The sequence below is a fragment of the Bos taurus genome, chromosome 5, assembly GCF_002263795.3.
Source record: "Bos taurus isolate L1 Dominette 01449 registration number 42190680 breed Hereford chromosome 5, ARS-UCD2.0, whole genome shotgun sequence".
In the NCBI taxonomy this organism is placed as follows: domain Eukaryota; kingdom Metazoa; phylum Chordata; class Mammalia; order Artiodactyla; family Bovidae; genus Bos; species Bos taurus.
The window spans coordinates 102,767,521-102,784,758 of record NC_037332.1 but is presented as its reverse complement, the minus strand read 5'-3'; the positions used below and the strand labels follow the sequence as shown (position 1 = coordinate 102,784,758).

Genomic DNA, 17,238 nt, shown 5'->3' with positions numbered 1-17,238 from the left:
CTAACTATTAGAGAGATGCAAGTCAAAAGTACAGGCAGGTAACACTTTACACCAGTTAGAATGTCTAATATTAAAAAAACCCACAAATAAATGCTGGAGAGGATGTGCAGAAAAGGGAGTCCTCCTACCTATGAGTATGTAAATTGGTACAACTACTGTGGGTTGCCATGCCCTCCTGCAGGGGACATTCCAACCCAAGGATCAAAGCCAGGTCTCCCGCATTGCAGGCGGATTCTTTACTGTCTGAGCCACCAGACTCAGAAGCCCTACACTATTGATACTAAGTACAAAATAGATATTGCTTGGAGAATCCCATAGACATGGAGCCTGATGGGCTACAATCCAGAGTCAGACACTACTGAAGTGTCTTAGCATGCATGCACATATACATAGATAAATAATAACTTTTTTATAGCACAGGGAACTCTACTCAGTGTTCTGTGGTGACCTAAATAGGAAGTAAATCCAAGAAAGAGGGGATATATATATATATATATATATATATATACATAGATAGATAGATATAAATAGATAGGTAGATAAATAGATAGATAGAGTTGTTGTTTAGTCACTGAGTTGTGTCTGAGTCTTTTGTGACCTCATGGACTGCCATGCTCCTTTGTCCATAGGATTTCTCAGGCAAGAATACTGGAGTGGATTACATTTTTTTCTCCAAAGGCTCTTCCCAACCCTGGGATGGAACCCCAGTCTCCTGTTTGGCAGGCAGGTTCTTCACCACTGAGTCACCTGGGAAGCCCGCATGTATATGTGTAACTTACTAAATTTGCTGTACAGCAGAAGCTACCACAGCATTGTAAAGCAATTATACTCAAAAGTTAATAAATGAAATAAAATAAATTCTTTGTCAGGTAACTTTAAGAGCCAAATACCCTGGGAAATTTTTTAATGTTTGTTTTTGCTCTGGTTTTCCATGAGATCTCTTTTATATAAGTATTTTTAAAATCACAAACATTGTAGATAAATAATTGTACAACTCCTACAGAAAGGCTTTTTTTTGCTTCTTCTATTTAGGGGTAGATTAAGCTCAACATTCAGAAAACTAAGATCATGGCATCTGGTCCCATCACTTCATGGGAAATAGATGTGGAAACAGTGGAGACAGTGTCACAGTTTATTTTTTGGGGCTCCAAACCACGGAGGATGGTGATTGCAGACATGAAATTAAAAGACACTTACTCCTTGGAAGGAGGGTTGTTACCAACCTAGATAGCATATTCAAAAGCAGAATCATTACTTTGCCAACAAAGGTTCATCTAGTCAAAGTTATGGTTTTTCCAGTAGTCATGTATGGGTGTGAGATTTGGCCTGTGAAGAAAGCTGAGCACCAAAGAATTGATGCTTTTGAACTGTGGTGTTGGAGAAGACTCTTGAGAGTCCCTTGGACTGCAAGGAGATCCAACCAATCCATTCTGAAGGAGATCAGTCCTGGGTGTTGTTTTAAGTATCGTGCCATTGTCAGGACCAGGGCTCTTCATGGAGAAAGGGAACACGAAGATTAATGTAACTTTGCCAGTATGTTCCAGCTTTCATCTCAGCTCCATCACTAGGTCATTATTTATTTTTTTCTTTTCAACTTTAAGTCCATTCTGAAGGAGACCAGTCCTGGGTGTTCTTTAGAAGGAATGATGCTAAAGCTGAAACTCCAGTACTTTGGCCACCTCATGCGAAGAGTTGACTCATTGGAGAAGACTCTGATGCTGGGAGGGATTGGGGGCAAGAGGAGAAGGGGACGACAGAGGATGAGATGGCTGGATGGCATCACAGACTTGACGGACGTGAGTTTGAGTGAACTCCGGGAGTTGGTGAGGACAGGAAGGCCTGGCGTGCTGCAATTCATGGGGTCGCAAAGAGTCGGACACGACTGAGCGACTGAACTCAACTGAACTGAAGGATAGAACAACTTGTTTAACTCATTCTTAGGGCAAAGCTTGGCTTAAAACAGGAATCATGCCATTGTCAGGACCAGGGCTCTTCATGGAGAAAGGGAACACGAAGATTATGGTAACTTTACCAGTATGTTCCAGCTTTCATCTCAGCTCCATCCCTAGGTCATTATTTATTTTTTTTTCTTTTGAACTTTTTACTTTGTATTGGGGTATAGCCAATTAACAATGTTGTTTTAGTTTTGGGAGAACAGCCAGGGACTTGGCCATACATATATATGTACCCATTTTACCCCAAACTTCCCTCCCCTCCTAAAATTATTTAGTTTAACTGACTTTCCTGTTCTTTAACCCTCCCAACCCTCTAATCATCACTGTTTCTTCAGGAAACCAGACCCAGGTGCTGCCCCAGTGCGACCACTTTGTGTCTGAACCAGCAGGATCTGCAGCCTCAGAGGAGAGGGCCCCCTACTGCTCAGGTGAGTGTCCCACAGGACAGAAGACCCTTCTCATTCCCTAGGTCAATGCCCCATTGTCCCATTTCTGTCTCCTCAGACAGCAGGCAGCTCCGCTTGGTGGACGGGGGCAGTCACTGTGCCGGGAGAGTGGAGATCCTTGACCAGGGCTCCTGGGGCACCATCTGTGATGACGGCTGGGACCTGGATGATGCCCGCGTGGTGTGCAGGCAGCTGGGCTGTGGAGAAGCCCTTAATGCCACGGGGTCTGCCCACTTTGGGGCAGGATCAGGGCCCATCTGGCTGGACGACCTGAACTGTGCTGGAAATGAGTCCCAGGTGTGGACGTGCCCTTCCCCCCGGGGCTGGGGGCGGCACGACTGCAGACACAAGGAGGACGCCGGGGTCATCTGCTCAGGTCTGTGCTGCACACTGTCTACAGTTTGGGGGAGGGGTGGGGCCCAGGATGACGGGGGTCTGAACCCTGATGGAGAGATGCTGAAAGGACCAGAGAAGGAGGCTTCCTTCCATGAAGCCTGTCCAGCAGAGGTAAAGACGAGGTGCTTTCACTGCCTCCTGCAGCAGCTGAGATTCTGGTCCTTTCTTCTCAGTAGTGTTTCCTGGCAGAGTCTTTTGTCACAGTTTTTCTTGAAATCAGGGCTCACCCTTCTGGTACATATAGTAGAGACGTCTTAAAGCCACTGTGCTAGTTTTTGCTTGTTCTATAACAAATTGCTACATTGTTAATGGTTTAAAACAACATATTTATTTCCTTACACTTCTGTAGCATAGATGTCCAGCAGGGATCTCACTGGATTGTGATAAAAGTTTCAGCAGGGCCACATCACTTCTGAGCCTCTGGGAAAGAATCTGTTTCCTGTCTTTTCAAGCTTCTAGAAACCGCCTGCCTTCCTTCACTCATAACCCTATATGTTCATCATCAGACCAGTAATGCTCCACCTCTCTAACCATTATCCATATTCACATCTCCCTCTAACCAGAATGAGGAAAAGGATTCCACTTTAAAGGACAGTGAGTCTAAGAATGTGATTAGACTGTGCTCAGGTGGTTAATCTGCCGTATTTCAGGTTACTCTTAGCATCCAAAGGACCATACCGTAATCACATATGTAAAGTCCCTTTTGCCAAATAAGGAAACATAGACACGGGTTCCATGTAGACATCTGTGGGTCCATTACTCTATCTGCCTCCACATTGTCCACATCACACCCCTTTCATACACTCTTTTAGATGTTTTGTCAGGAAGCAGGAGTCAGCTCCCTCTCCCTGCAGGTGTCCTGGTTGGTCTTCCTCAGTTTATATTCACTACTTCATGGTGGTAGAAATATTTAGAAAGACAGACACAGATGGACAAAGTCAGATAAAAAGGAGACAGGTTTGACTCTGGTCATCTAGTGGATTTGCTTCCTCAGCTGGGTCAGAGATGAGTGTTCACAAGTTTGGGGAGAGAGGAAAACCCAGAGCTCTGAGTGGGTTTCTCACTGTGTCCTGTCTCCTCCCTTTCAATCTCAGAGTTCCTGGCCCTCAGGATGGTGAGCGAGGACCAGCAGTGTGCTGGGTGGCTGGAAGTTTTCTACAACGGGACCTGGGGCAGTGTCTGCCGCAGCCCCATGGAAGATATCACTGTGTCCGTGATCTGCAGACAGCTTGGCTGTGGGGACAGTGGAAGTCTCAACACCTCTGTTGGTCTCAGGGAAGGTTCTAGACCCCAGTGGGTAGATTTAATTCAGTGTCGGAAAATGGATACCTCTCTCTGGCAGTGTCCTTCTGGCCCATGGAAATACAGTTCATGCTCTCCAAAGGAGGAAGCCTACATCTCATGTGCAGGTGACTTATGTCTGTTTCTGTGTCTTTCCCAACCCTGTAGGATGTTGTTAGTGAGATTTGATATATTAAAATCTAAGTGATGGGTTTAAATTGAGTTTATAAAATGAAGTTTGGATGGAGCTAATTTAATCTACATGTTCCAAACTTGCTTTATGAAAATTTTTAATTGATATAATTGATACAACATTATTTTTTTGCTGTGTACAACATAATGTTTATATATTTGTGTGTATTGATAAATGATCACTACAGTAAGTCTAGTTATATCTCTATCTATGGATCCATATATATAGATCCATATATATAGTTAAAAATTTTTCTTACATGATGAGAATGTTTAAGATGTATTTTCTTGCCCTCCTTCAAATAGACAATACAGTATTCACCATGCTGTATGTTATAGCTCTTCACCCATTAATTTTATAATTTAAATTTATACCTTTTGATTACCTTTGCCCACACCAAATCCCCCACCTCTGGCAGCCACCAACTACTCAGCATCTCTAAACTTGCTTTTTGTTTTAATATGACACATATAAATGAGATTATATGGTATTTTTCTTTCTCTGTCTGATTTGTTTCACTTAGCATAATGCCCTTGAGGTCCATCCATGTTGTTGAAACTGGCAAGATTTTCTTCTTTTTTATGGGTGGATATAAGTCTATACTACATTTTCTTTATCCATTCATCAGTGAAGACTTACATTGTTTGACTCACATATATTGCTATAAAATACTAAAAGGTAATACTGTTAAAGTGCTGCAGTCAATACGTCAGCAAATTTGGAAGATTCAGCAGTGGCCACTGGACTGGAGAAGGTCAGTTTTCGTTTCAATCTCAAAGAAGGGCAATGTCAATGAATGGTCAAACTACCTCACAATTGTGCTCATTTCACATGCTAGCAAGGTTATGCTCAAAGTCTTTCAAGCTAGGCTTGAGCAGTAAGTGAACTGAGAACTTCCGAGATGTACAAGCTGGGTTTAGAAAAGGCAGAGAAACCAGAGATCAAACTGCCAACATTTGTTGGATCATAGAGTAAGCCAGAGAATTCCAGAAAAACATCTGCTCATTGAGTACATAAAGCCTTTGACCATGTAGATCACAATGAACTGTGGAAAATTCTTAAAGAGATGAGAATACCAGGGCACCTTACCTGCCTCCTGAGAAACCTGTATGCAGATCAAAAAGCAGCCGTTGGAACTGGACATGAAAAAACCGACTGGTTCCAAACTGGGAAAAGAGTTCATCAAGGCTGTATATTGTCACCCTGTTTATTTAACTTATATGCAGAGACCATCATAGGAAATGCCAGGCTGGATGAATCACAAGCTGGAATCAAGATTGCTGTGAGAAATATCAACAACCTCAGATATGCAGATGATACCACTCTAATGGCAGAAAGCAAAGAGGAACTAAAGAGCCTCTCATTGAGGGTGAAAGAGGAGAGTGAAAAAGCTGGCTTACAGCTCAACATCTAAAACCTAAGATCATCAGCACTTCATGGCAAAGGGGAGAAAGTGGAAACAGTGACAGATTTTCTTTTCTTGGACTCCCAAATCACTGCTGATGGTGACTGCAGCCATGAGATTAAAAGAGGCTTGTTCCTCTGTGACAAAACTAGACAGAGTATTAAAAAGCAGAGACATCGCTTTGCTGACAAAGGTCCATATGGTCAAAGCTATATTTCTTCCAGTAGTCAAGTCTGGACATGAGAGTCGGGCTATAGAAGAAGCTAAAAAGAGTTGATGCTTTTGAATTGAGGTGCTTCAATGCCGCAATTGAATTGAGAGTTCTTTGTACAGCAAGGAGATAAAACCAATCAATCCTAAAGGAAATCAACCCTGAATAGTCATTGGAAGGACTGATGCTGAAGCTGAAGCTCCAGTACTTAGGCCACCTGATGACAAGAGCTGACTCATTGGAAAAGAGCCTGATGCTGGGAAAGATTGAAGGCAAAAGAAGAAGGGGGCCACAGAGGACGAGATAGTTAGATAGCATCACCAGTTCAGTGGACATGAATTTGAGCAACCTTTGGGAGTTAGTGAAGGACAGAGGAGCCTGGCATGCTGCAGTCCATGGGGTTACAAAGAGTCAGACACAACCTAGCAACTGAACATATGTTGCTGCAATGAACATTGGGTTTTCAAGTTAGTGTTTTTGTTTCCTTCAGATAAATACTCCAAAGTGAAATTCCTAAATCATATGGCAGTTCTATTTTTAATTTGTGATGCACCTCAATACTGTTTCCATAGGGGCTGCATCAACTTACATTCCCTCTAAGTGTGCAAAAGCTTTCCTATCTCTTCACATTCTCCTCAACTCCTGTTATTTCTTCTTTTTGATAAAAGCCTGTTATTTCTTCTTTTTGATAAAAGCCTTTCTAGAGGATATGAGGTCATATCTCATTGTGGTTTTGATTTGTATTTTCTGATGATTAATAGTGTTGAGCACGTTTTCATGTACCTATTGGCAAGTTGTATGTATTCTTTAAAAAAATGTCTATTCAGGTTCTCTGCCCATTTTTAAAAAAATCAGACTGTTTGTTTTTTGCTACTGAGTTGGAAGAGTTCCTTGTCTATTTTGGATAATAATCCTTACCAGAGATATAATATGCAAATATTTTCTCCAATTCCATTCGTTGCTTTTTCACTTTGTTGATGGTTTCCTTAATTGGGCAGAAGCTTTTTAGCCTTATGTCATCACAACTGCTTGTTTTTACTCTTGTTCCCTTTGCTTTTGGTGTCAGATCCAAAAAATCATCACAAAGACTGGTGTGAGGATTTTATTTTCTGTTTTTTCTTGTAGAAATTTTATGGCTTCAGGACTTGTGATCAAGTCTTTAATCTATTTTGAGTTAATTTTTGTGAATGGTGTAAGACAGTGGTCCAGTTTCATTTTTTGCATGTGGCTGTCCAGTGTTCCCAATGCCATTTACTGAAAAAACTGTCCTTTTCCCAGTGTATATTCTTGGCTTCTTTGTCAAAAATTAATTGACCATAGAAATGTGAGTTTATTTATGGACTCTCTGTTCTGTTCCATTGATCTCTGTGTTCATTTTTATACCATCAACATACTGTTTTGATTAATACAGCTTTGTAATATAGTTTGAAATCAGGAAGCACGACACCTCTAGCTTTATTATTCTTTCTCAAGATTGCTTTGGTATTGAGCGTCTTTTGTGGTTCCATGCAAATTTTAGGATTGTTTCTTCTGTATCTGTGAAAATTTCCATTGGAATTTTGATAAGGATTGCAGTGAATCTGTAGATGCTTTGGGTAGTATGGCCATATTAATAATATTAGATCTTCCAATCCATGAGCACAGAATATCTTTCCCTTTATTTGAGTCACCTTCAGTATCTTTCTTCAATGTGTTTATATTTTTCAGTGTGCAGGTCTTTCACCTCCTTGGTTAAATTTATTCCTAGATATTTTATTCATGTTCATGCAAATGTAAGTAGAATTGTTTTCTCAGATTCTTTTATAGCAGTTTGTTGTTAGTGTAAAGAAATGCATATGATTTTTGTATACAGATTTTTCTTCTACAACTTTACTGAGTGTATTAGTTCTCATATTTTTGCTGAAGTCTTTAGTGTTTTCTACACATAATATCATGAGGGGGTTTCTTTCTTCATGACTCTGATGGTAAAGAATCTGTCTGCAATGCAAGAGACCCGGGTTCAGTCCCTGGGTCGGGAAGATCCCCTGGAGGAAGGAATGGCAACCCACTCCAGTATTCTTGCCTGGAGAATCCCAATGGACAGAGGAGCCTGGCAGGCTGCAGTCCTTGGGGTTGTGAAGAGTCAGACATGACTGAGTGACTAACACTTTCACTTTCCAATCTGCAAATAGTGTGAGTTTTGCCTCTTCCTTTCAGATTTGCATATCTTGATTTTCTTTTTATTGCCTGATGGATCTGGATAGGACTACCAAAACTAAGTTGAATAAAAGTGGTAAGAGTAGACATTTTTGTCTTGTGTCTAATTTCAGAGGAAAAGCTTTTGGTTTTTTATAGTCAAGTATTTTGTTACCTGTGTACTTTTCATATGGCATTAATTATGTTGAGATGCAATCCTTTTATACCTACTTTGTAAAAGAGTTTTTACTGTAAGTGGATATTGAATTTTTCAAACACTTTTTCTGCATCCTTTGAGGATATGATTTTTACCTTCATTTTGTTTATTTGGTGTATCACATTGATTAATTTGTGAATGTTGAACTATCCTTGTATCCTTGGAACAAATATCACTTGATCATGGTGTATGACTCTTGTAGTGTATTGTCAAATTCAGTTTTCTAATATTTTGTTGACGATTTTTGCACCTGTACTTATCAGAGTATTAGCTCGTAATTTTCTTTTCTCATGGTGTCCTTATCTGGCTTTGGTATCAGACTGATGTTGGCTTCATAAAATGAATTTGGAAGTGATCTTTTCTTCTGTTTTTGGAAGAGTTTGAGAAGGCTCCACCACTAAATACTGTTACATTGGAACTGAGATTTCAGCAGTAAATTTTGAATGAAATAAATAAATGTTGGAGAAGGCGACAAATAGTTAAGCCATAGCACCTTATTCCTTCAACATTTCTCTCTCTGATTCTCTTTCTCCTTCCCTCCCCCTCCACATACACAAACACACACGCCCCGTTCAGGTACACCTTGAATGGTATGCTGGATGTTGCCTGAAACCCATAGCTGAGAGAATGTGGGATCAGATACTTCAAAAGCAGAGGCTCACTCCCTTCCTTGCCTCTCTTTGCTTATCTCTTTGTCTTTTTCATTTGAAGGCCAAAGAGGCATTAAACTATGAGACCTTTTATTGATGATATTTTTCCTGCAATTAAACCCTGTGAATTGAGAGGTGGTAAAGTCTTTGACCATGAAAATGAGCAACCCCTCACAGAGGTCCTGCCATCGTTTTCTCAGAGGTTCTCTGCATAGAATGGGTAGGAGTTTTGATAGGATGATCTGGAAAGAATATATAAACATTGATAGATTATGACAGGTACTATTTACCCTTCTGTTTTTTTGAATTTCTACTTCTCTCAGCTTCAATTCTTTTATATATATTTTCAGTCTTTTGTTTATTGTTTCTGCATCTTCTCAATGCAAATTGTTCTAAGTAGGCATTTTTTAACTATTGCAAAAATTTCTGGCTTACTCAGTGTGTACGTATATGTGTCCATATATCTTCTCAGAATTCTACTAAGTCTTTCCTGTATACTTTCCTTTTTAAGAGACTCCTAACCAACACTATGGGCTTTTCTGGTGGCTCAGACAGCAAAGAAACTGCCTGCAGTGTGGGAGACCTGGGTTTGATCCCTGGGTAGGGAGGATCCAGTGGAGAAGTGAATAGCAATCCACTCCAGCATGTTTGTTTGGAAAATCCTATGGACAGAGGAGTCTCGTGGGCTGCAGTCCATAGGGTCGCAAAGAGTTGGACAAGACTGAGCGACTAACACACACACACACACACATAACCAACACTACATTGTGGAGCAATTTCTTCCTATTAAAAATAAATTTAGAAAAGAGAGTTTCCTTTTACAACAGTAGTCTTCACTTGCCCACTTGTCACACTGAATAATAGGTAAGAGTAGTTTATAATCTATCTAATACTTTTCCATTAAAATTGTGTACATGAGATTTTGAATATAAATTGACTCTGCTTCTGGACTGAATATTTTTAATATGAACTATTATCATAGACTGTTACCATTAATTTATATTTGGTTTACTATTTCACTGATTAGTATGAATTTAAAAAAAGAAATTTTATTTCACTGAATTTTATTTGTCTATTCATTCATTTAATAAATGTTTATCAAGCCGCTATCTAGGTATTTCGAAATGGTTTTCCATAGATATTTGTTGAATGAGTGCATACAATGTGCAGGCACTCTCCTAATAGCAGAAACATGGCACATATAAGATATACAAGGTCCTTCTTCTAATGGAACTTTCATTCAGAGGGGTGTGTGTACATTCGTAGATGTCTATGTTTATATTTGCTGTGGGGTGTGAAGACTGATAAACAAGTAAATATTTAAAGTAATTTCAGCTGGTGATCAGATGCAGTGAATGTTTCATCCCAGGAGATAATGAGCCTGTGTTTTCACATGTCATTTGCACTGAGCCATGGACCTTAGATAATCTTACGTGGGGACAGGAACACCCTCAGCTATTCCTGATCCACTGTTTTCCTGTTGTGTGCAGGAAGAAGACCCAAGAGCTGTCCAACTGCTGCACCCTGCACAGGTACGTCAGCCTGCCACCTCCCCTGTGGCTCCCAGGGGCTCCTTCCTCCCACCAGGGCAGTCACAGGAGGGGCTGCTGCCTTTTCAGACAGAGAGAAGCTCCGGCTCAGGGGAGGAGACAGCAAGTGCTCAGGGCGGGTGGAGGTGTGGCACAGCGGCTCCTGGGGCACCGTGTGCGATGACTCCTGGAGCCTGGCAGAGGCTGAGGTGGTGTGTCAGCAGCTGGGCTGTGGCCAGGCCCTAGAAGCCGTGCAGTCTGCAGCATTTGGCCCTGGAAATGGGAGCATCTGGCTAGACGAGGTGCGGTGTGGGGGCCGGGAGTCTTCCCTGTGGGACTGTGCTGCGGAGCCCTGGGGGCAGAGTGACTGCAAGCACGAGGAGGATGCTGGTGTGAGGTGCTCTGGTGAGTGAGGGACTCGGGGTCCACCCTGGGTGAGCTGGGGCACTGTGGGGGCACTGGGCTGGGCCAGGCGTGGTGGGGAGTTTGTATTTAGACAGTGTCCAGGTCCTGGGGCTCTGATCTAGGACAGGGGAGCTGGGAGGACGAGACACTGGTGTTGTGGAGACTGAGGTCTGATTTCAGGCTCAGGAGGGAAAAATGGGTTTGCCCCGCTTTCTGGCCAATTCTTCTTCCCCACACTACTGTTTTTCTCTTTAGGTGTAAGGACAACAGTGCCCACGACTACAGCAGGTACTGTGATCCATCCACAGGCAGGAGAGAATACTCAAATACTGGGCACCTATTCTGTGGGCCCTCTGACAACTCAGAAGAGGAAAGAGTCTGAGGAGCCATGGCTGTTGGGGAGGAGCCAGGGCATTATACTGGGGAAATCCCCTGCCTTGATGTCCAGGGTCTAATGTTCTCAGGCCCGGGGTCCAAGGAAGTCTGGCTTCCTTGTTGTAGAATCTAAGGATCTCCCACCCGACCTTGAGTGTTTCTCCTCATCAGAGAGGTGCAGGTCCCTGGACTGTTTGATGTTCTGTCTCCTGAAGCCCAAGGAGAAGGGATGACCTGGGTCCTCAGAGGCTGTCTCAGCAGGGCAGCTCCCTGACAATCCCCATCTCTGCCTCGGGGCCACACTGGCCAGAGTGGAGTCGAATTGTCTCAGAACGAGACCTGGGGGAACCCTGACACTCTCTGAAGCTGAGACGCCATTGTCCGGAGCTCCTGAAAATGCTGACACATTTCTCTGTGCCCAAGACTATCTCCAGCCCTTTTTCCTGTTCTCCTTAGGGACCAGAACAACCTCAAATTCTCTCCCTGGCATCTTCTCCCTGCCTGGGATCCTCTGCGTTATCCTGGGGGCCCTTCTGTTCCTGGTCCTCGTCATCCTGATGACTCAGCTGCTCAGATGGAGAGCAGAGCGCAGAGGTGGGCTGCAGGGGGAACTGGGGACCAGGGAGAGTGTGTGGAGGCAGGAGATGGGGCAGGTATGAAGAGGGGAACCTGGGCCAAGTACTGTTCTGAGTTGCAGACTCCATGTGCTCCGTGCTGAGCTCTAAGGGCTGAGTAGAAAGAGGTTCTTAGGACTGGGGTGTGAACTCTCATAAGTCATGGCCTCTCCTGTGAGACCAGACAGAGTTGGTGCTGAGCTGTAATCAGGGTCAGACGAGGGGAGAAGGTGCTGACATGATGCATGGGGTAGGAGATGATGCTGAGGTCCTGGCAGCCCCCATGTGAGCACCAGGGAGATGAAGGTGGGCTGGCTGGATCAGGGTATCTGGGAAAGCTTCTCTGACCTGCTGGGGGAATCTCTCAGCCTTATCCAGCTATGAAGATGCTCTTGCTGAAGCTGTGTATGAGGAGCTCGATTACCTTCTGACCCAGAAGGAAGGTCTGGGCAGCCCAGGTGAGTGTCCTGTCTGCCCTCCTGGGATCTCTGGTTGTCACCACCCACTGGCTGTGCACATCTTCTCAGCATCTGCCCCAGGCTCACAGAGACGGCTCCTCCAAAGAGGCAGGATGGCCTCTCAGAGCCCCGTGACCTCCCAGCCTGTCTACACTGCAGAAGCCAGGCCTGTCCCTTCTCAGCCTTAACACAGGTCCCGTGGGTGTGGGGAGGAAAAATTCTGTGTGTTGTGTGATGTTTGTCTCCACATGAGGCTTCCCGTCAGATTTCTCACTGACTAAACTGCCGTATTACACCAGGGATGGTGAGGACAACAGTGATTACAGATCCAGTCCAGGAAATAGAGGTGGACCTGCCTCGGCTGGGTCTGGGGAGGACAGTTTCCCTCATAGAGAGGAGATTTAAGGAGAATGGCTTTCCTTTGATGGACCAGAGGCATCCCTTGTGTCCAGATGGGGTTAGTCCTTCTCCTTCTCTGGCTGTTCTGTGATGTCTCATGTCGGGGCTGGTCTCTCTGTGTCCAGAATCACCACAGGCACACAATGTTTTAAAAAAATAACATCCATAAAGCACAATTTTCCAAAGTACTTTAGCAATGCTCAGTGGTGGAAGAGTTGCTTTGAGATATGTAGTTTGCACTAGAAAATATTGAGATATGTAAAATCATGTTTTGGCTTACGGATACATCAAAATGAAACATGGTCTTAGAGAAAAAAGTCTTTTGAAACAAGGAGTGACTGGTGCCTCTATTCAAAAACTCAGAAACTCTGGGTCAGAAGGTATCTTAGGTATTCCCCAGACCATCTCACTTACTGTGGTTTCATCCACTCCCTTGTCTGTTCTTGGAACCCCCAGATCAGAGGACTGATGTCCCTGCTGAAAATTACGATGATGCTGAAGAAGTACCAGTGCCTGGAACTCCTTCTGCCTCTCAGGGGAATGAGGAGGAAGTGCCCCCAGAAAAGGAGGATGGGGTGAGGTCCTCTCAGACAGGTGAGTGGGGTCAGTTGATCTCTTGCAATCTTTCTATCTAAAAAGAGTGAATTTGTGCTCCTCAATGCCCAGCCTCTCTAGAGATCCAAAATATAAGTAATCTCATATATTTGATACCATCATCTTGACCATATGCCATATTTAATGCTGTCAGACTCCTTGCAAGGAGTGAGAATCACTCTGCTTTTGGCATTTATGTCTCCATAATGTGACATAAACTTATCACTTTGTATGTGATATACTTGCATAAAGGTTTATAGATTACGGAATTTCCTGGTGGTTCAGAGGTTAGGATTCTGCACTTTCACTGCTAGGGCCTAGGTTCAACCCTGGTCAAGGAACTAAGATCCCACAAGCATGTGTCATGGCCGAAAGAGAAACTTATCGATTAATTGAGCATACCCCACTCCAGTACTCTTGCCTGGAAAATCCCATGGATGTAGGAGACTGGTAGGCTGCAGTCCATGGGGTCGCTAAGAGTCAGACATGACTTAGTGACTTTACTTTCACTTTTCACTTTGATGCATTGGAGAAGGAAATGGCAACCCACTCCAGTGTTCTTGCCTGGAGAATCCCAGGGACTGGGGAGCCTGGTGGGCTGTCGTCGATGGGGTCACACAGAGTCGGACACGAGTGAAGTGACTTAGCAGTAGCAGCAATAAAAGAAAGCTAAGCGCTTAAGAATTGATGCTTTTGAACTGTAGTGTTGGAGAAGACTCTTCAGAGACCCTTGGATGGCAAGGAGATCAACCCAGACAATTTAAAGGAATTCAATCTTGAATATTCATTGGTAGGACTGAGCCAAAGTAGAAGCTCCAATACCTTGGCCACCTGATGCGAAGAACTGACTCTTTTGAAAAGACCCTGATGCTGGGAAAGATAGAAGGCAGGAGGAGAGGGAGATGACAGAGGATGAAGTGGTTGGATGGCATCACCGACTCGATGGATATGAGTTTGAGCAAGCTCTGGGTGTTGGTGATAGACAGGGAAGCCTGGCATGCTGCAGTCCATGGGATCACAGAGAGTCAGGCATGAGTGAGTGACGGATCTGAACTAAACCAAATTCAAAGATGGAACAAGTGTTTTAATAATATCTTTTCACTGTCACATACATGAAGGCAAACCATTCAATATCACAGTAATCCAGGTCTATGCCGAATCAGTAATGCTGAAGAAGCTGAAGTTGCCATTCTATGAAGACCTACATGACCTTTTAGAACTATCACCTAAAAAAGATGTCCTTTTGATTATAAGGGACTGGAATGCAAAAGTAGGAAGTCAAGAGATACCTGGAGTAACAGCCAAATTTGGCCTTGGAGTACAAAATGAGGCAAGGCAAAGGCTAATAGAGTTTTGCCAAGAGAATGAACTGGTCATAACAAACACCCTCTTCCAACAACACAAGAGAGAACTCTACACGTGGACATCATCAGATGGTCAGTACTGAAATCAGATTAATTATATTCTTTGCAGTCAAAGATGGAGATGTTCTGTACTGTCAGCAAAATAAGACCGGGAGCTGACTGTGGCTCAGATCATGAACTCCTTATTGCCAAATTCAGACTTAAATTGAAGAAAGTAGAGAAACCCACTAGACTATTCAGGTATGACCTAAATCAAATTCCTTATGATTACACAGTAGAAGTGACAAATAGATTCAGGGGATTATGTCTGATAGGCAGAGTGCCTGATGAATTATGGATGGAAGTTTGTGACATTGTACAGGAGGCAGGGATCAAGACCATCCCAAAGAAAAAGAAATGTAAAAAGGCAAAATGGTTGTCTGAGGAGGCCTTACAAATAGCTGAAAAAAGATGACAAGTGAAACCAAAGGAGAAAAGGAAAGATATCTCCATTTGATTCCAAAGAATAGCAAGGAGAGATAAGAAAGCCTTCCTCACTGATCAATGCAAAGAAACATAGGAAAACAATGGAATGGGAAAGACTAGAGATCTGGTCAAGAAAATTAAAGATACAAAGGGAATATTTCATGCAAAGATGGGTACAATAAAGGACAGAAATGTTATGGACCTAACAGAAGCAGAAGATATTAAGAAGAGGTGGCAAGAACACACAGAAGAACTATACAAAAAAAACCTTATGACCCAGATAATCACAATGGTGTGATCACTCACCTAGAGCCAGATATCCTGGAATGTGAAGTCAAGTGGGCCTTAGGAAGCATCACTCTGAACAAAGCTAATGGAGGTGATGGAACACCAGTTGAGCTCTTTCAAATCCTAAAAGATGATGCTGTGAGAGTGCTGCACTCAATATGCCAGTAAATTTGGAAAACTTAGCAGTGGCCACAGGACTGGAAAAGGTTGGTTTTCATTCCAATCCCAAACAAAGGCAATGCCAAAGAATGTTCAAACTACCACACAATTGCACTCATCTCACACGCTAGGAAAGTAATGCTCAAAATTCTCCAAGCCAGGCTTCAACAGGACATGAACCATGAAATTCTAGATGTTCAAGCTGGACTTAGAAAAGGCAGAGGAATCAGAGATCAAATTGCCAAAATTCGCTGGATCATCGAAAAAGCAAGAGAGTTCCAGAGAAACATCTATTTCTGCCTTATTAACTATGCCAAAGCCTTTGACTGTGTGTATCATAATAAACTGATATTTCAGTAGCTGCAAGAAGACCCTCATTCTCTAGAAAAGAGTATTTCTCCATCTGAGGGCCTGTGTAGTTTCTGGGGAGGAGATATCTGTGGCTGCACCTGTGATACTATTTGTGGACATTTGGGGACAGGAGTCAAGTCAACTAAGAGCAGACTTGGGTTGTGAGTGAGGAATTCAGATTTTTCCTGTTTCCAGTCTCCCTCTTATTGTGAATTTGCATCTATCACCTGTGAAAGGAGAACATTTAAATTCCTTTTTATGATTCTTATCGTTGCTGGGCATCTCCTTGGTATTGTGTTGCCTGGAAGCAGGTCTCCCAGAGCTCCTGAGCACGGGTCTCCTGTGATGCAGGATTTCCCCATGCACTGAGGCCCAGGAGACCACATGCACTGGATCTGAGAGGACAGCTGGGATCCATCCTCACTGGAACTCATGTGAAATAGCCTGAGCCTCCCTCCCCACACCTGGGTCCCAGGGATGCTTTGTCATAAGCACTTGCTTGACTCCCTTCCACCAGAGGGTTCTGTCCCATCCTCATGTCTCAGTTCTAATCAAACTTCTCTTTTCTACTTCAGGCTCTTATTTGAACTTCTCCAGAGAGGCAGCTGATCCTGGGGAAGGAGAAGAGAGCCTCTGGCTTTTCCAGGGGAAGAACGAGGATGCTGGGTACGATGATGTTGAACTCAGTGCCCTGGGAACATCCCCAGTGACTTTCTGTGATGCTGTATTAACTAGGAGATGAAGCCTCAGATATTCTAATTGCCTGTATTTCAATAGAGTAGTGCTGACCTGTAATTGTGCCATATGAAAATTGCTCAAAATGAAATATTCTAAATAAATTAACTTTTTGCTGTGCTGTTAACTTAGCAAGCTCCATGTCAAACGCTTTTAGAGGATTGGTCCTCAAATGCCATCTTTCTCGAAGGAAATGCAAGTGAGTGAGCTGACCTGCTTTCTCATCTGTCTTAGAGGCTAATGAGAGCATGCTCACAAGTGCTCCAGGTCACTCTTATTTCGAAAAGGATGTAAACTTGGTCTACATTCTTACACTCCTTCCTAACAAGATGAACTCATGGGAAAAAAAAAAAAAAAACCAGTTCTAAACACCTCTGAGATGTCACATCACCAGTTTGTAACTTGTTCTTGGACACCAACCTGGGTGTGAGTTTCAAAGTGGAAGGTTGGCTGGTGGAAGAGAATGGATACAGCTTTCCTTATCCTGCCTCAATATTCACAGGCCAATTAAAAATCTAACTGAACATAACTACCTCTTCCTTTTTCATCTCTCATTTATTCCTTTAGTGGATA

At 43.1% G+C, this 17,238-nt stretch overlaps 1 protein-coding gene across 2 annotated transcripts in view; it reads left to right on the top strand.

Moving 5' to 3' along the window:
• The window catches only part of WC1 (BoWC1.1), a 51,453-nt gene extending 34,661 nt beyond the window's left edge, over nucleotides 1–16,792 (top strand). For both annotated transcript variants that reach the window (XM_059887252.1, XM_059887253.1), the window contains 10 exons: nucleotides 2,291–2,383; nucleotides 2,460–2,777; nucleotides 3,892–4,206; nucleotides 10,420–10,461; nucleotides 10,549–10,863; nucleotides 11,119–11,151; nucleotides 11,695–11,832; nucleotides 12,221–12,310; nucleotides 13,166–13,303; nucleotides 16,506–16,792. In XM_059887252.1, coding sequence (XP_059743235.1) covers nucleotides 2,291–2,383; nucleotides 2,460–2,777; nucleotides 3,892–4,206; nucleotides 10,420–10,461; nucleotides 10,549–10,863; nucleotides 11,119–11,151; nucleotides 11,695–11,832; nucleotides 12,221–12,310; nucleotides 13,166–13,303; nucleotides 16,506–16,672 — 1,649 coding nt within the window. In that variant the 3' untranslated portion in view covers nucleotides 16,673–16,792. The remainder of the gene's footprint in view (nucleotides 1–2,290; nucleotides 2,384–2,459; nucleotides 2,778–3,891; nucleotides 4,207–10,419; nucleotides 10,462–10,548; nucleotides 10,864–11,118; nucleotides 11,152–11,694; nucleotides 11,833–12,220; nucleotides 12,311–13,165; nucleotides 13,304–16,505) is intronic.
• Nucleotides 16,793–17,238: the final 446 nt, after the last annotated feature.